Source organism: Malus sylvestris, chromosome 4, assembly GCF_916048215.2.
Source record: "Malus sylvestris chromosome 4, drMalSylv7.2, whole genome shotgun sequence".
NCBI classification, from domain to species: Eukaryota; Viridiplantae; Streptophyta; class Magnoliopsida; order Rosales; family Rosaceae; genus Malus; species Malus sylvestris.
Genome location: NC_062263.1, coordinates 12,322,625 through 12,337,036, shown reverse-complemented (window position 1 = coordinate 12,337,036; position 14,412 = coordinate 12,322,625). Strand labels below are relative to the sequence as shown.

Here is a 14,412-nt window from a genome sequence, read left to right as displayed (position 1 = left end):
GAATTGAAACTATTTTCAATTCTCCCTTTAGTGATTACACACGTTTAGGGCTTCCACAAACCATGAGTGACACCTAGCCGTATGTCATGGTTACCCAAGCTAATCAGAAGAGGTGGAGAACCTATTCAGTCTGGGATTACAAATGCAATACGGTCCTTCTCTAATCTAATACTCTTGACCACATTGTTTGGTTTGATAGTTTATTTTCTCATGTCTACTATCCAATGTGTGTCTTGTGCTTATATGATTACCTTGAATGTGATTAGGAACACATTCCCAAATCTCATTCATACTCTGGCCAGAGATTCAAATCATATCAGAGAGTATTCTCCCTCAAACAGTTTGAAGGTTAGAGATCCCTTGTTGCGCATTCACTTGTCTCCATAGCTAAGCGGCTTGACCCCAACGATGCCGTGGACACCCTCCTGGTGGGATGACTTTGACATAATCAAAGATCAAGGTCTTAACCACAAGACAACTATGATGCCTCAGGTCAAAGGACTACTTTGCATTATCCCAACCATGAGTTCTCATGTGACATGGAATATGAGAACTCTTCGTTGATCGCGTTCAGTGAACTCATTCTCTATTGAGCACCTACCGCACTTGTCTTGATGTCACACACACCAATGATTCGAGACTAATCACTCTCCCTGAGAGAAGACATAGTACGTACCGATCTTGACGGACTGTCAATGCCCAATTGGCAATCCTATGATCAGGAACGTTTAGGATGTGTCTACGAAAGAATGGTCTCAAGAATCTAACTTCATTAGATTACATTCTCCCAATCACAAATTCCTTGGACTTTATTGTTTAAGCATATAACATTTATATGAGACGGCTCAAACAATAATGTATGCCCTTTATATGTAAAACTAGATTAGTTTAACATGTGAAATGTCCGTAAAGTATCATCACATGATTGGCTTTAGGGCACATTTCCAACAATGTGTTCGAGTCAGCCTTCAAGAATCAAGCCTCAACGGCCCTTGAAGAAGCTTCCAGCCAAATTCAAAATCAAGCCTCGACGGCCCTGGAAGAAATCACAAGTCCGATTCAAGATTAAATGTCTACCACCCTTGAATCAAAACCTAGTTCAAGAATAAGCTGTGGAAAATCAACAATTGGAGGAATCTAGAAAATCCTTCAACCCAGTTCAAGATCAAAGCTGTGGAAAGTCAACAAGCGCAACAAAATACGTGTCGATTCAACCATTACCAAAGCCAAAGATCATCTGCCACATAAAGCTCCTTGTGGTCCAATTTCAACCTTCAAGATCAAGCCTCGATGGCCCTTGAAGAAATATCAAACAACAATTCAAGATCAAGCCTCAACGGCCCTTGAAGAAATCTCCAGCCCAATTCAAGATCAAGCCTCGACGGCCCTTGGATCGACATCTACAGTAAGGGACTTCAAAACGCATCTCCTACACGTGACAAGCACATGTATACGACGTGCCTTGAAGTGGGGGCATTTGTAGACATCGAAATCTCGTAAATAAATGTTGACCGATAAATCAAAGTGTCAACGCTCATGTATTACATAAATTTTGCACGTAGCGTGTGACTCAATGAAAATCGAAATAAGTTGGAAAAATCATCAAACAGGACACATGTCAACACCTGGCAGAAACGACTTATTTCATCTGGAATATTATATTCAAAATTAGGCCTTGGAAATTTCTATAAATAGAAGGCTAATTCATTCATTTGAAAAAGAACCAAAATCATTAGGCAAAACTCTTGAAGCTCTGAAGCTCTGAAACTCCGAAGCTCTCAAGCATCCAGGTTCCCGAAGAATCAAGAAAGCGTTCTTCGTTCATCGTTCATCCTAAGATCAAGCCCCAACGGCCCTTTGGATCAACAATCATCCACCAATTCAAGATCAAGCCCCGACGGCCCTTGAAGAAAGTGTTCTTCGTTCTTCGTTCTTCGTTCATTGTTCTTCCAAGATCAAGCCCCGACGTCCCTTAGATCAACCATCCACCAATTCAAGATCAAGCCCCGACGGCCCTTGAAGAAAGCACCATCGTTCATCATCCATTCATCCAAGATCAAGCCCCAACGGCCCTTTGGATCAACAACGTCGACAAATCCACACATCCAACCGTTCTTCAAGATCAAGCCCAAAAGCCCTTGAAGATCCGTTCATCACTGTTCTTCAAGATCAAGCCCAAAAGCCCTTGGAGATCTGTTCGTCACTGTTCTTCAAAGATCAAGCCCAAAAGCCCCTTTGAAGATCCGCTCAAATCCACCTTTAAGATCAAGTCCACGGCCCTTGAAGAACGTTCATCCTTAGATCAAGCCCAACGGCCCTTTGGATCAATCACACATCCACAAATACACACCTTACGGAGATCGAATCAGAGGATCAAAATAGAGAGAGATTGTAACCCAAAATCATCAAATACAAATATTTGTTTGTGCACGTTGTTCTTGTCTCTTTCGTTTCAGGAATTTTCCGTGTTCACAAATGTAGGAGATGCGTCTTGAAGTGGGGGCATTTGTAGACATCGAAATTTCGTAAATAAATGTTGACCAATAAATCAAAGTGTCAACGCTCATGTATTACATAAATTTTGCACGTAGCGTGTGACTCAACGAAAATTGAAATGAGTTGGAAAAGTCATCAAATAGGACACGTGTCAACACCTGGCAGAAACGACTTATTTCATCTGGGATATTATATTCAAAATTAGGCATTGGAAAATTCTATAAATACAAGCCCATTTCATTCATTAGGGGGACCAATTCATATTACACCTTGAAGCTCTGAAGCTCTGAAACTCCGAAGCTCTCAAGCATCCAGGTTCCCGAAGAATCAAGAAAGCCTTCTTCGTTCTTTGTTCATCGCTCTTCCAAGATCAAGCCCCGACGGCCCTTGGATCAACCATCCACCAATTCAAGATCAAGCCCCGACGGCCCTTGAAGAAAGCACCATCGTTCATCACCCTTTCATCCAAGATCAAGCCCTGACGGCCCTTGGATCAACAAACATCAACAAATCCACACATCCAACCGTTCTTCAAGATCAAGCCCAAAAGCCCTTGAAGATCCGTTCATCACTGTTCTTCAAGATCAAGCCCAAAAGCCCTTGGAAATCCGTTCATCACTGTTCTTCAAAGATCAAGCCCAAAAGCCCTTTTGAAGATCCGCTCAAATCCACCTTCAAGATCAAGCCCACGGCCCTTGAAGAACGTTCATCCTTATATCAAGCCCAACGGCCCTTTGGATCAATCGCACATCCACAAATACACACCTTACGGAGATCGAATCAGAGGATCAAAATAGAGAGAGATTGTAACCCAAAATCTTCAAAAATACAAATATTTGTTTGTGCACGTTGTTCTTATCTCTTTCGTTTTAGGAATTTTTCGTGTTCACAGTGACATTCAGAGATTAGGTAATGGAATAAAAGTTTTTGACGGTTATAAATGAAAAATCACAATTTAACAGTTATTCTAACTCCGGTTTTGATGATGTTTTTATAGTTACACTCCTCAACATATAAGAATGCAATAAACGAATTTGATCTTCAATTTAAAATAGGGAGACTTTGGATGCAGTCTTTAATTATGAATATTTTTTGATTGAAACCTTGTTGGTTTTTAATTTTTGATCGAGGTCCCTGAAATTAATGTGATAATTTATTTATATGTACGTTACTATATTTTTTAAATTAAAAATTAGAAATTTTAGTTGTTTATATAAACGAGATTTTAAATAAAAAAAAACTATAATTTGTGAGATTAAAAATATTAAAATATAAATATACTATTGTGTGTGTGTGTGTGTGTATAAACTTGGGTACATTCATCAAAATTAACCAAAAAATTTATTGTATCATGGGTACATTCTTCAAAATCACAAAAAAAATAAAAAATAAATAAAGATATTAAGCTTAATAACATTAGTAAATTTCTTCAATTAAACTTGACATGGATACATTTTAAAATCAAAGAAAAAATAATGTACCCATATAAGTTTAAAATGGATTAGAAAAAAATTGAATAAATTTTATATAAAAAATGGTACATTTTACATATAACAAATTGGTATATTTAAGAATGAGTACATTTTAAGATTAAAAAGTTTTACATGAATGGGTACATATAATTAGCATGGGTACATTTAGCAAAATAAAAAGTACAAATACAAAAAAATATATGGGTACAAATACAAATAAACTTTAAAATATATGGGCACAAAAAGAAATTAATGTATGGGTACAAATTAAAATTGAAAAGAAAATTGGTACAAGTTAAAAAAGAATTACAAATTAAAAATGGGTACAAACTAAAACTAAAAATATATGATACAAAATTTAGTTATAAATATAAATATACTAATTGTAACATTTGTAACATTAAATGAATATATTTAGAAATAAAAAAATTTCTTATTGAAATAATTAATGATATTATTAATATCCAAGGACATTGATCAAAATTTGTAAATGAATAAGATTTTAATCAATAGAGTAGCAAAAGAAAGGATGAGAACCTAATTTCTCCAAATAATAATAACAAAAGTCCAATTCCATGAAGGGGGGATTGGACTATTTGTGCCACGAACACCATCCTGCCATGAATTCCTCGCTCCGAGATTGTCAAGCGAGACAAGCACCGCTGTCCATGCCCCAAGGAAAACCTACACAATTACAAAACAAAAACACTTAATGCAAGACAGAAAACAAGCATATCAATTTCAGAGTCATCCACATAACATGCATGCAATGAACAGACTGGAAGCATTCATTTCAGAAATCACATGCTAAAGCAAACCTCATCAAACATACATTTGCATTTGTCATCATACAACAATTTTCTAGAGTTCACATTTAGTTCATTCTGTAATTAAAAGAACAAAAAAAAGCAAATGTTCTGAACTTCTGATAAAAATACAAACCCGTGCAGGGCATCGAGTAACCGCATCCCACTTATTATATCCAATTCTACTTTTTCCAGTCCAAGCACCATAACCCAACCTGCACACATCAAATCACTTTCTCTAAACACCTACTAATTTAAAAGAATGGTATAAAACAATACACACGAAAATAGAACTTACCCAACCAAAAAAAAGAATATCCATCCAATATATATCTTAAAGATCGTAAAATGGAGTTAAATACAAAATTATTCAAAAAAATGAGGTACCATGAATTTGTAGAGAAAATGACTCGCTTGATAACACTGGCCCTTGTCTTTGCCTCTTGTTTCATTACCTTCAAATGAGATTAGAAAACTATTAATTAATAAATAATAGACAAGAAAGAGACACAAAGAAAATGATTACAACCAAAATTTGTGTTATTTCAATGGTTGATTAACACCACTCACATCAATCAAATCTTATAGCATAAGAAACAACCCCATTTCCTAAAATCAACAAGTGGTTTCATCGAATTTTGATAAATGCAATTTTCACTTGGATTTACAAGTAAAGAAGAAAATAACCCGTTTCCAAATGCTTTCCAAAATGTCATAACTCTTTGAGACATTCTCATCAAACACTTGGTGGTCATACTATGCTTACCCCAAATTACTTACGGCAAATTTGATAACCACTTTAAGTTATCTCTCCCTCTTACAAGAAGAACAGAATGATGATCATATGGGTAAGATGACTGTAATAGAAACTATGTACAAACAAATTTTGAGTACAGAGGCCATGGTGTATCCAGGCAGAGTTCCAATCCATATTTTGGTCATATTTTTCAACTATTCATCACAAGTTACATGCAATATCACACACAACATGTACATGAGCATATTGGAACAAGCCTTAGGATACCTTGTAGAAGAAGCTGCGGACTTGGGTGTGCAATCGATGGAAGGGAGGACGAGTACGCGAGGAATTCGCCGGGTTTGTAATCAGCGATGGTTTTGTTTCTGATTTCCAAAAGGTGGAATTGGGCTCAGATATGCTGACATGGAGGCGTTTGGAAATTTCTGAAGAGGAAAGGCAGAGAAGCTGCAAGAGAGAAATGAAAAGGAGGAGAGAGATCTCTTTTGAAATAGGGAGTTTTTTTTTTTTTTTTTTTTTTTTAACAAAATGGAAATAGGGAGTTAAGAGTTTGGGCAGCATGCCAAAATTTTGGCGGTACTCCAAATTTCCCGCTTCCTCCAAATGTTTTTAATTATGTATGATTTTTTTTTCTTTATGATTCTATTAAAATATGTCATTTTGAGGGAATACGCATTCTACCAAAGTAATTTCAACAATCCAACCGTTAAAATTGTTTGTACAAACTCCGATATAGCATATGTAAAAATAGCAAAAAACAAACATCCAGAGAATATGTAACAGAACAAAACTTTTCGACGGTTATAAACTAAAAATTATGATTTAATGGTTATTTTAGCTCTGATTTTGATGGTTTTTTTTACAGCTACACTCATTGACCCTATATGAATACAATGAACGAATTCAATTTTCAATTTAAAATATTTACACTAGTGGATACCATAAAATCTTATGTTATACTTAATGGAAGTATAAAATAAACTCCAAGTCTTGGTGAATCTATCATTTTGACAGATATTCATTCTACAAAACTAGTTTCAACGATCCAACCGTCAAACTTGTTTGTATATACTCCAAGATCACATATGTCAAAAATCGCAAAAAACAAACGTCAGAGATTAGATAACAGAGCAAAAAATTTCGACAGTTATAAATGAAAAATCAGTATTTAACTGTTATTTTAGCTCCATTTTTTACAACTACACTCTTCCGCCCTATAAGAATACAATGAACTAATTCGATCTTCAATTTAAAATATTTACACTAGTGGAGCACAAAATCTTATATTATACTTAATGGAAGTATAAAATAGACTTTATGTTTGTTGAATCTATCATTTGATGGGATACGTATTCTATGAAACTAGTTTCAATGATCCAATCGTCCAACTTGTTTGTATATACTCCGAGATAGCATGCATAAAAAATTACATAAAAAACAAACATTCAGAGATTAGGTAATGTGAAGTAATTTTTCGACGGTTATAAATGAAAAATCACAATTTAACAACTATTTTTAGCTCCGATTTTCATTTTTTTACAACTACACTCCTCGACCCTATAAGAGTACAATTGTGACAGTCCGTCCCGAAATATAATTTATTAATGGTGTGAATTGACTAATTTACCCTTGGACGTTGAGTTGTGTTGTGTGTTGAGCTTAATATTTTGACCAATTATTTCCTTTCCTAAAGATTTGGACCCAATTGGAACTTAAGATTTTATTTGTTTTTAGTTTGGTTGGCCAAACCTGGACCACACACACACACAAACCAATCCCGTTAACCTTCCCTCTCTTCCCTTTCGGATTTTCTTCCATTTCAGTACAACCGTACGGACAACTTCGAACCTAACTCTCTAATCGCAGATCACGGTTTTGGTAGTTGTTTTCGTGCTCGTTTCAAGCTTAGGAGTCGAGTAGTGGTTTTGGTTGGACGTGAAACCCTCGAAAACCCGAGAACCAAAAAGCTCCGAGGAAGTGCACAGTGACCTCGACATGATCGCGAGTGTTTCTTGAAGTTTTGAGCTTCTTGGAAGCCTTAGATAGTCTTCACAAAGCTTTTAGAAGAATTTTGAAGGATTTTGGAACTCAGGAAATCCTAATTCTCGGAGTTGCAGAGGTGGCCGGATTATCGTGGGTTTTTTCTGGCTAGTTTTCGATGGATTTAAGACTTGAAAGTGGTAAGGAATTGTTTCTCTCATCACAAGCTTCATTTTGGTATATAATTCATGAATTTTGGTTGAGAATTGAAGAAGATATTGAAGTTTAAAGAATTTTTCAGCTTTCGGCGATAGCAACGGCACCGGCGCCAGACTTTGGCAAACCAAGGAAGAAGGAGAAGAATATTCTGTCAAAGTTGACGGAATATTCAAACGCTGTCAAGTAATTATAACGGTATATGCTGATTTTTAATGGAATATTCCCTAACTCCGTTAGGGAATTCGTTTGGTGTGCCAGGCACATGCCTGCACGTGGTTGCTCGGAAATGTTTTTCTAAAAATATGGAGGTGTTCTTGAGGTTGAGTAGGTCTCAGTGGTATATTCAAATTTCCCATTGGAGCTTTGTATGAGAAGTTATTACCTAGTTTTGTGTATATTATTTAAATAACGTTTATATAGTTGTTTCACATATAGGTGAGACCTATCTTGAGGACGAGCACAGTCAAGCAAGGCTCGGGGGTTACGACCCTTCCACATATCAATGAGTGGGCTTTTGGTTTTCAGTATATACTTATATACTTGATATTTTTCCCAGAAAATGCGTTTAAATGAAATTATGATTTGAAATGCCTTCCATATTGATTTATACTTAGAATATGAATTAGTATGGTATGCATACATATGATTTGACGCTATGGACGCTCAGTACTAGGTAAGTTGTAGACTGTTTATGTGTGATTTGATGATGATGTGAGATGTGTTGAGAATTTATAAACTTGCACCCCGGTCCCCGGTGTTAGTGTTCCCGCCCGTGGCAGGGCATAGGCCTTCACGTGATGTTCACCTCCCGCACCATACGCTCACCTTGGATCCAAGTTAGGTGCACAGTCACGTTGTACAGACCACTATAAGTGGTTCCGACTTATAGGTGACTCGCGATTATTCGCATAGTCTTCACATGATCGTAGCACTAGAGCCTATTTATTTATTTACACCTAGTCCTGTCGTATATACCACTTTAGGTGGTTTCGACTCGTGTGCAGGTATACTTGTTGAGCTATAGATTTAGTCATACAGGCCACTTTAAGTGGATCCGGCTGATATGTTATTTCACCTTAGTTACTTATTCTGTTATTTTGAGATAATTGGCATGGCATATTTATGAATATCATTTTCTGAGCATGGTTTTGATATATGTTTTTGTGTGTGTGTGTGTGTATATATATATGCATTCTATTTTCTGGAAAACTATACAGATTTTACGGCGAGGGGTTAGAACTTTTGATAAATAAAATGGCTTTGAAAAGCTTTTTTTTTGCCCACTCACACTTTCTGTTTTGCACCCCTCCAGGTTCTAGTTAGTAGTGTTTGTCGGTGGCTTACGAGGAATACACGGTAGCTCTAACAGATTATTGCTAATGTAGGATTATCTTTGTTGTTGTATTATTAGTATTCGTCATGCTGGATTGCAGTTAGGCTACTTATGCTCTGATTGTGAACTTGCACCTTACCTTATTTGGTGCTATAGTTAGTTGGTTTTTATTTATTCGCATTTCCTTATATCTAATTGCTTCCGCATTGTGCATATGACTACGTCACCCTCACGTGACGGCCAACATGCCATGATCTAGGTCGGGGTGTGTCAACAATGAACGAATTCTATCTTCAATTTCATATGTTCACACTAGTAGTTTTCTTTGTAAGGTTTTCATTCAGTTTCACAAATCCGCAAGAGAAACCAAATAATTGAGAATTCGAGATTTTAATACCCTCTAAAATATAAAATATAAAATATAAAATAAATAAATAAATAAAAACATCCACCACGGGCCCGGAGGCGTGGTGAATTTACAAAAGACAGTGTGGCAGTAGCCACTATAAACATATCTCATGATGATTATCATATTCTATCATGGATTTCAATGCCCATCGTAGTTAATTCACTTTTAACAACGGATCAAAATCTAACCATGGTGAATTAATATTATCTATCGTGAGTTAAACTTGACCGTGGTAATTGAATAATTTTTACTACGAATTATATATGCCCGTGATAGAATTGACGTGGTAGATAAATTGTTCTCTTCTAATTTCTTTGCCGTTAATGTTTATGTTATTTCTAACGGTAGCCGTCGTCGTCGTCCCCAAATTTTGCTGAAAACCCAAAAACAGATCAACAGTTGGATTCCGTTCGAATTCAACGGGATTTCATCCCAAATTCTTCCAAAATCAGCCAAATGGGTATAGGAACTTACCTTAACACAAATTTTGGAAAATGGAACGAATTCAACCTCGAATTCGTCGAGATTGCACAGGTGAAATTCGCCAGATTCTGGAAAATGAAACAGGACACACTGGGTTCAAAGTCAAACCCTTCGAATTTAACTCAAAACTTCTCTAGGAGTTCAGAAATACTTACCCTCACTCAGCTTGGTTTGTTTTTGGAGGATATTCAACTGGCCTTCGCCGGAGTTCGACTGGGTTTCCTCGTTGAAAAGTGAGAACGAAGAACGGTGCATGTACAGGTTCAATTTAAAATCGTTGCACAAAGACTGGAAAAAGATACCTGGAATCCAATGGAACTCAATTTGAGCTCAATCGACAGCGGTTTCGTCAGCTTTCACGTGAAGCTCATCGGACAGTCTCAAAGCACAAAGCTCATCCAATCCAGTCACCAAATCAGCCATGCAAACACACCACCACAAACCTCGTGTCATAGTGATTCGGATTGTAGTGTTTACGAGATTTGATAAGATTTGGTGGTGATGATGGTGGTTGTTCACGGAACACAGAGAGAGAGAGGGTCAGTTGCAAGGAAAGAGAGTTCAGAGAGAGAGAGAGAGAGAGAGAGCGTGATGCGGAGTGAGAAAGAAGGGGACCGAAGTGGGTTAAGTCCAACTGAATTAATTGAGTAAATTGTAGCTATGGTCCCTGAACTTTAATCAAATTGGAGCAATGGTCCCTCAACTAAAAATCCATTACCATTGGTCCTTCAACTCATCAAAACGTGCAGCTATGGTCCCTCAACTAAAATTCCATTACATTTGGTCCCTCAACTTTAATTCAACTGGAGAAATGATCCCTTAACTTTAACCCAATTGTAGCAATGATCCTTCCAACATAACTCGTTTTGACAAAATTTTTTACGTAGTTGACGAAAAGGACCATAATTACACACTTTGATGAGTTGAAGAACCCTAATTATATAAATGGTTATTCCAACATAACATATTTTGACAAAATTTTGAAGAAATTAATGAAAATGACTATAGCTACACATTTTGATAAGTTGAGGGACCAATGGTAATGGATTTTTAGTTGAGGGACCATTGCTCCAATTTGATTAAAGTTCAGGGACCATTGCTACAATTTACTCGAATTAATTTCCCAGTGGAAAATACGGTTTTACTTTTTGTTAACTTAAATCGTAACTCTAACTCTCGTAATTCTAAATTCCATTCTGCTTTCGCCCACACACTTATGAGTACGAAAATTAATTTAATAAAATAGAAAAATATGAAAAATTGGAATTTAACTTAAGCTCCATAATTATTCAAGACACCCAATTAGAGACATTTTGATCATTTCACATCTTTCAAGAATAAAATACATTATTTTGAAGTTTGAGTTGAAACAGCTTTACCCGACAAACATTTTTTGTGGAACAAACATTTATTACATTTTTTTTAGTTAAAAATGGTTGGTCGACGAATATTTCGTTGGACTAAAATTTGCTTAAAGTATTTAAATTCCAAAAACTCAATGAAAGCGTGTTGTCGAGCAAGAAGTATTCGTCGGGCAAGGGCGGTCAACGCCCTTTACTTGCCGACTTGGTTTTATTGGGTCATCGTTGTTCACCCGACTAATGCTTATATTTCACCGAGTAAATAGTTGAGCGATGACTTTTGCACGACCAACTTTGCTTGACGGAGATTCATTGGCTATAAATTTTAGGCGATAGAGCTGTGTTTGAGCTGATAAAATTATTTCTTCTAGCATATGGATTTTTTTTTTTTTTTTTTTTTTTGGTTCGATTACATGTTGGACATCTTAGTACAGTATAGCCAAAGCTTATTATTAGTGGACATCATGAAATTATACATCATCGTAATTTCGTTTGTCGTCACGACCTTCACGTATAAAGATGTTACAACATGACATTAACATTCAATGCCTCAATCACAAGAGAGGTAAGATTTAGGTATGACATGGCTTTCATACCGGAGCACTTGCAGAAAGACTAACGGAAGTATAATAATGGCAGAAATTGAAACTTAGGTATGAAAGTGTAATAAATTGCGATTATGTGGGATCTTCAAAGTAGTACAATGAAGGTGACCCATTACAATATAATAGTTCAAGTTTGCACTCAAAAGCTACATAATAATGATAATTTTATAATTAATAACTGGCCATGTTATTACTATAACAAGGCTATTGTAAATGTGCTATTACAATGTTAAATAAGTTGTTATTATTGAACGTAATTACATTACACTATCAACATTCCAATTAAATGTTTCCAATACCTTGTTTTATTAAAGGTCATCGTAGACTGACCTTAATTTTATTAGTAAACGTCCTGTACTTATCGACCAATTAATCATCCCCACAAATAAGGCAGCCGCATAAAAAGGGAAGCAAAGTTGTCACTTTGACCCTCACAATACATACAATAATTATGAAAATGTATGATCAACAAGAAAAAAGATGAAAAAATCCATGATATCATTATCACAAAATGATATTTGATTACTTGTACGTTTGTTAATTCTAGGGACACTGGAACCCTTCTGGAATATTTTCTCCACAAGCACTAAGAAGCAAGCTGACAGCAATCGGAATGTTGAGGTTGATGCCCAAAATGTTCGCTTTGATGGCCGTGCAAAGGCACACAGCAGCCTCGAGGTCAACGAGGCCAAAGAGCACAGAGCAGCAAGGTCTTAGTGGAACCTGACCAACGTTGACGTTCACCAACCCACTCAAGACGTTGGCGCAAACCCCTAATTTTAGGGCATCCCTTGGGCAGGCAGTTTTGTTAGGGTTTGGGCTGGCTTCGACGAGGGCGGAGAGGAGATTGAGTGAGATGAAGACAGCAAGTGACGCAATTCTTTTTGAAGCCATCTCTCAATCCCTAGTCTGTAATTTTTGTTAGTTAATTCTGTACTGGCAATAAGTATTAGATAGGATGAGTATATAAAGGTGCAAAAACTTTAGGTCAGCAGAAAATTAAGATAAATCAAATAAATAATTGTCAAACTTTAACCCCTCTCAAGAGCCACTTAGTAATACGGTCTGGTGGTATTCCTTTTTATTTGGAAGTGAAAGGTTTTAGGCTCAAATCTCGTGGATGACGAATTCGATACCAAATTAGGCTGTCCATTATGTGGTTTAGCCGAACTCTCCTCCACTTAATGTAAAAATATTGATGTACTCATAAAAAAATAAAAAAGAAAAAAAGAAAAAAAAGAAACAACACCCTCTCGGGAATTCTTTTATTTGGTAGAGAGCCAACCGATTTAAAGCCGAATTTAGTTTTCTTTGTCCGTTTTGAACTTGCAAGTCGCCAACTTCTTGGTCTGTAGCATCAAATCGTACGGTATCAGAATATATGTAGTGTTATTGTGTTTGAGCCACATTTTTTTTTATCTCATTTGGGCATGTGGTTTGGCATAGTGGTTAAGTTTTGGTCATATGACTAATGGGGTATTATGATGCCATCACCCCTTGGTTTAACTTTCTTACTGTTTCTAGCAAGATGGCCTAATAGCTAGGTTGGTCACTTCTCGCGAATGCTTGGGGTTGTCAGTTATCACGGTGTTTTGTCAATATCGCCGCCAAACTAATAATCTGATTGTTGATGTATGAAAGTTAGGGTATTCTTATTAGCATTCAAAAAATCTCATTTGGTATTCCAAACTTTCTATAATTAGAAAAATAAATACACTTGTGAGAAATGTAGAATGAGATTTTTGGAGTGCTAATAACAATTCATTGAAGTTATTGGCGAGATTTTAAATAATTTTAAATTAGACGTAAAATACTAATTTACTAGGAATAGATGTGATTTCCTCAACACACCTCATTGCATGTGGCGAATTTTTAAGCCTAACATGTGGACAATGTGGAGCCTAAAATAATCCCAAAAATTCTAGAGGTGACCCATGTACTTTTATTTAAGAAAGACAAGATTGCCATCAATAAATAGGCAGGCTTCTCAGATGCTCCCATGAGCAGCTCACATCCTTGGAGGTCCTAGCAGCTGAATACAATTGCCCACAGCTCACTTTCCCTTGGCAAGGAATTAAAGATAAGGATTAACTACCCAAATCCTATCTTTAATACATTCCATTTGAAGATTGATTCCAATCAAGTAAGTAATCATAATTTAAATCAATTAGGGATAATTACTCTATTATCTCAAGATATTATTTCATATTAAATATCTTGGGAATATTTAGAGAATATATCTCGATTAAACACTATGGCATGCCCTATCCCTATAAAGACCCCATATTCTACCAAATTTTCAAAGCTTTGGCAACCCTAAAAAAGCCTTAAACACTTTACTCTCTCAGAGAAACTAATTTGGCCAAACCCGAACCCAGAACGAGTTAGCTGTTGCCAACCAGGCAGCTCAACAAGCCCAAGCCCAAGCCACCCAGCCAACAGGCCATGATGTGGCAGCCCAACAACCAAAGGGGCCTACAACCATGCCCTC

At 36.4% G+C, this 14,412-nt stretch overlaps 1 protein-coding gene across 1 annotated transcript; it reads right to left on the bottom strand.

Moving 5' to 3' along the window:
• Positions 1–12,150: 12,150 nt before the first annotated feature.
• Positions 12,151–12,874, bottom strand: LOC126619625 (14 kDa proline-rich protein DC2.15-like). Its single transcript, XM_050288042.1, has one exon. The coding sequence runs from the start codon at positions 12,813–12,815 to the stop codon at positions 12,465–12,467; it is 351 nt and encodes a 116-aa protein (XP_050143999.1). The 5' UTR covers positions 12,816–12,874; the 3' UTR covers positions 12,151–12,464.
• Between the last annotated feature and the right edge of the window lie 1,538 nt (positions 12,875–14,412).

What these genes read in the sequence shown, in the direction of transcription:
- LOC126619625 (XM_050288042.1), bottom strand. Translation starts at nt 12,815, where the DNA reads ATGGCTTCAAAAAGAATTGCGTCACTTGCTGTCTTCATCTCACTCAAT.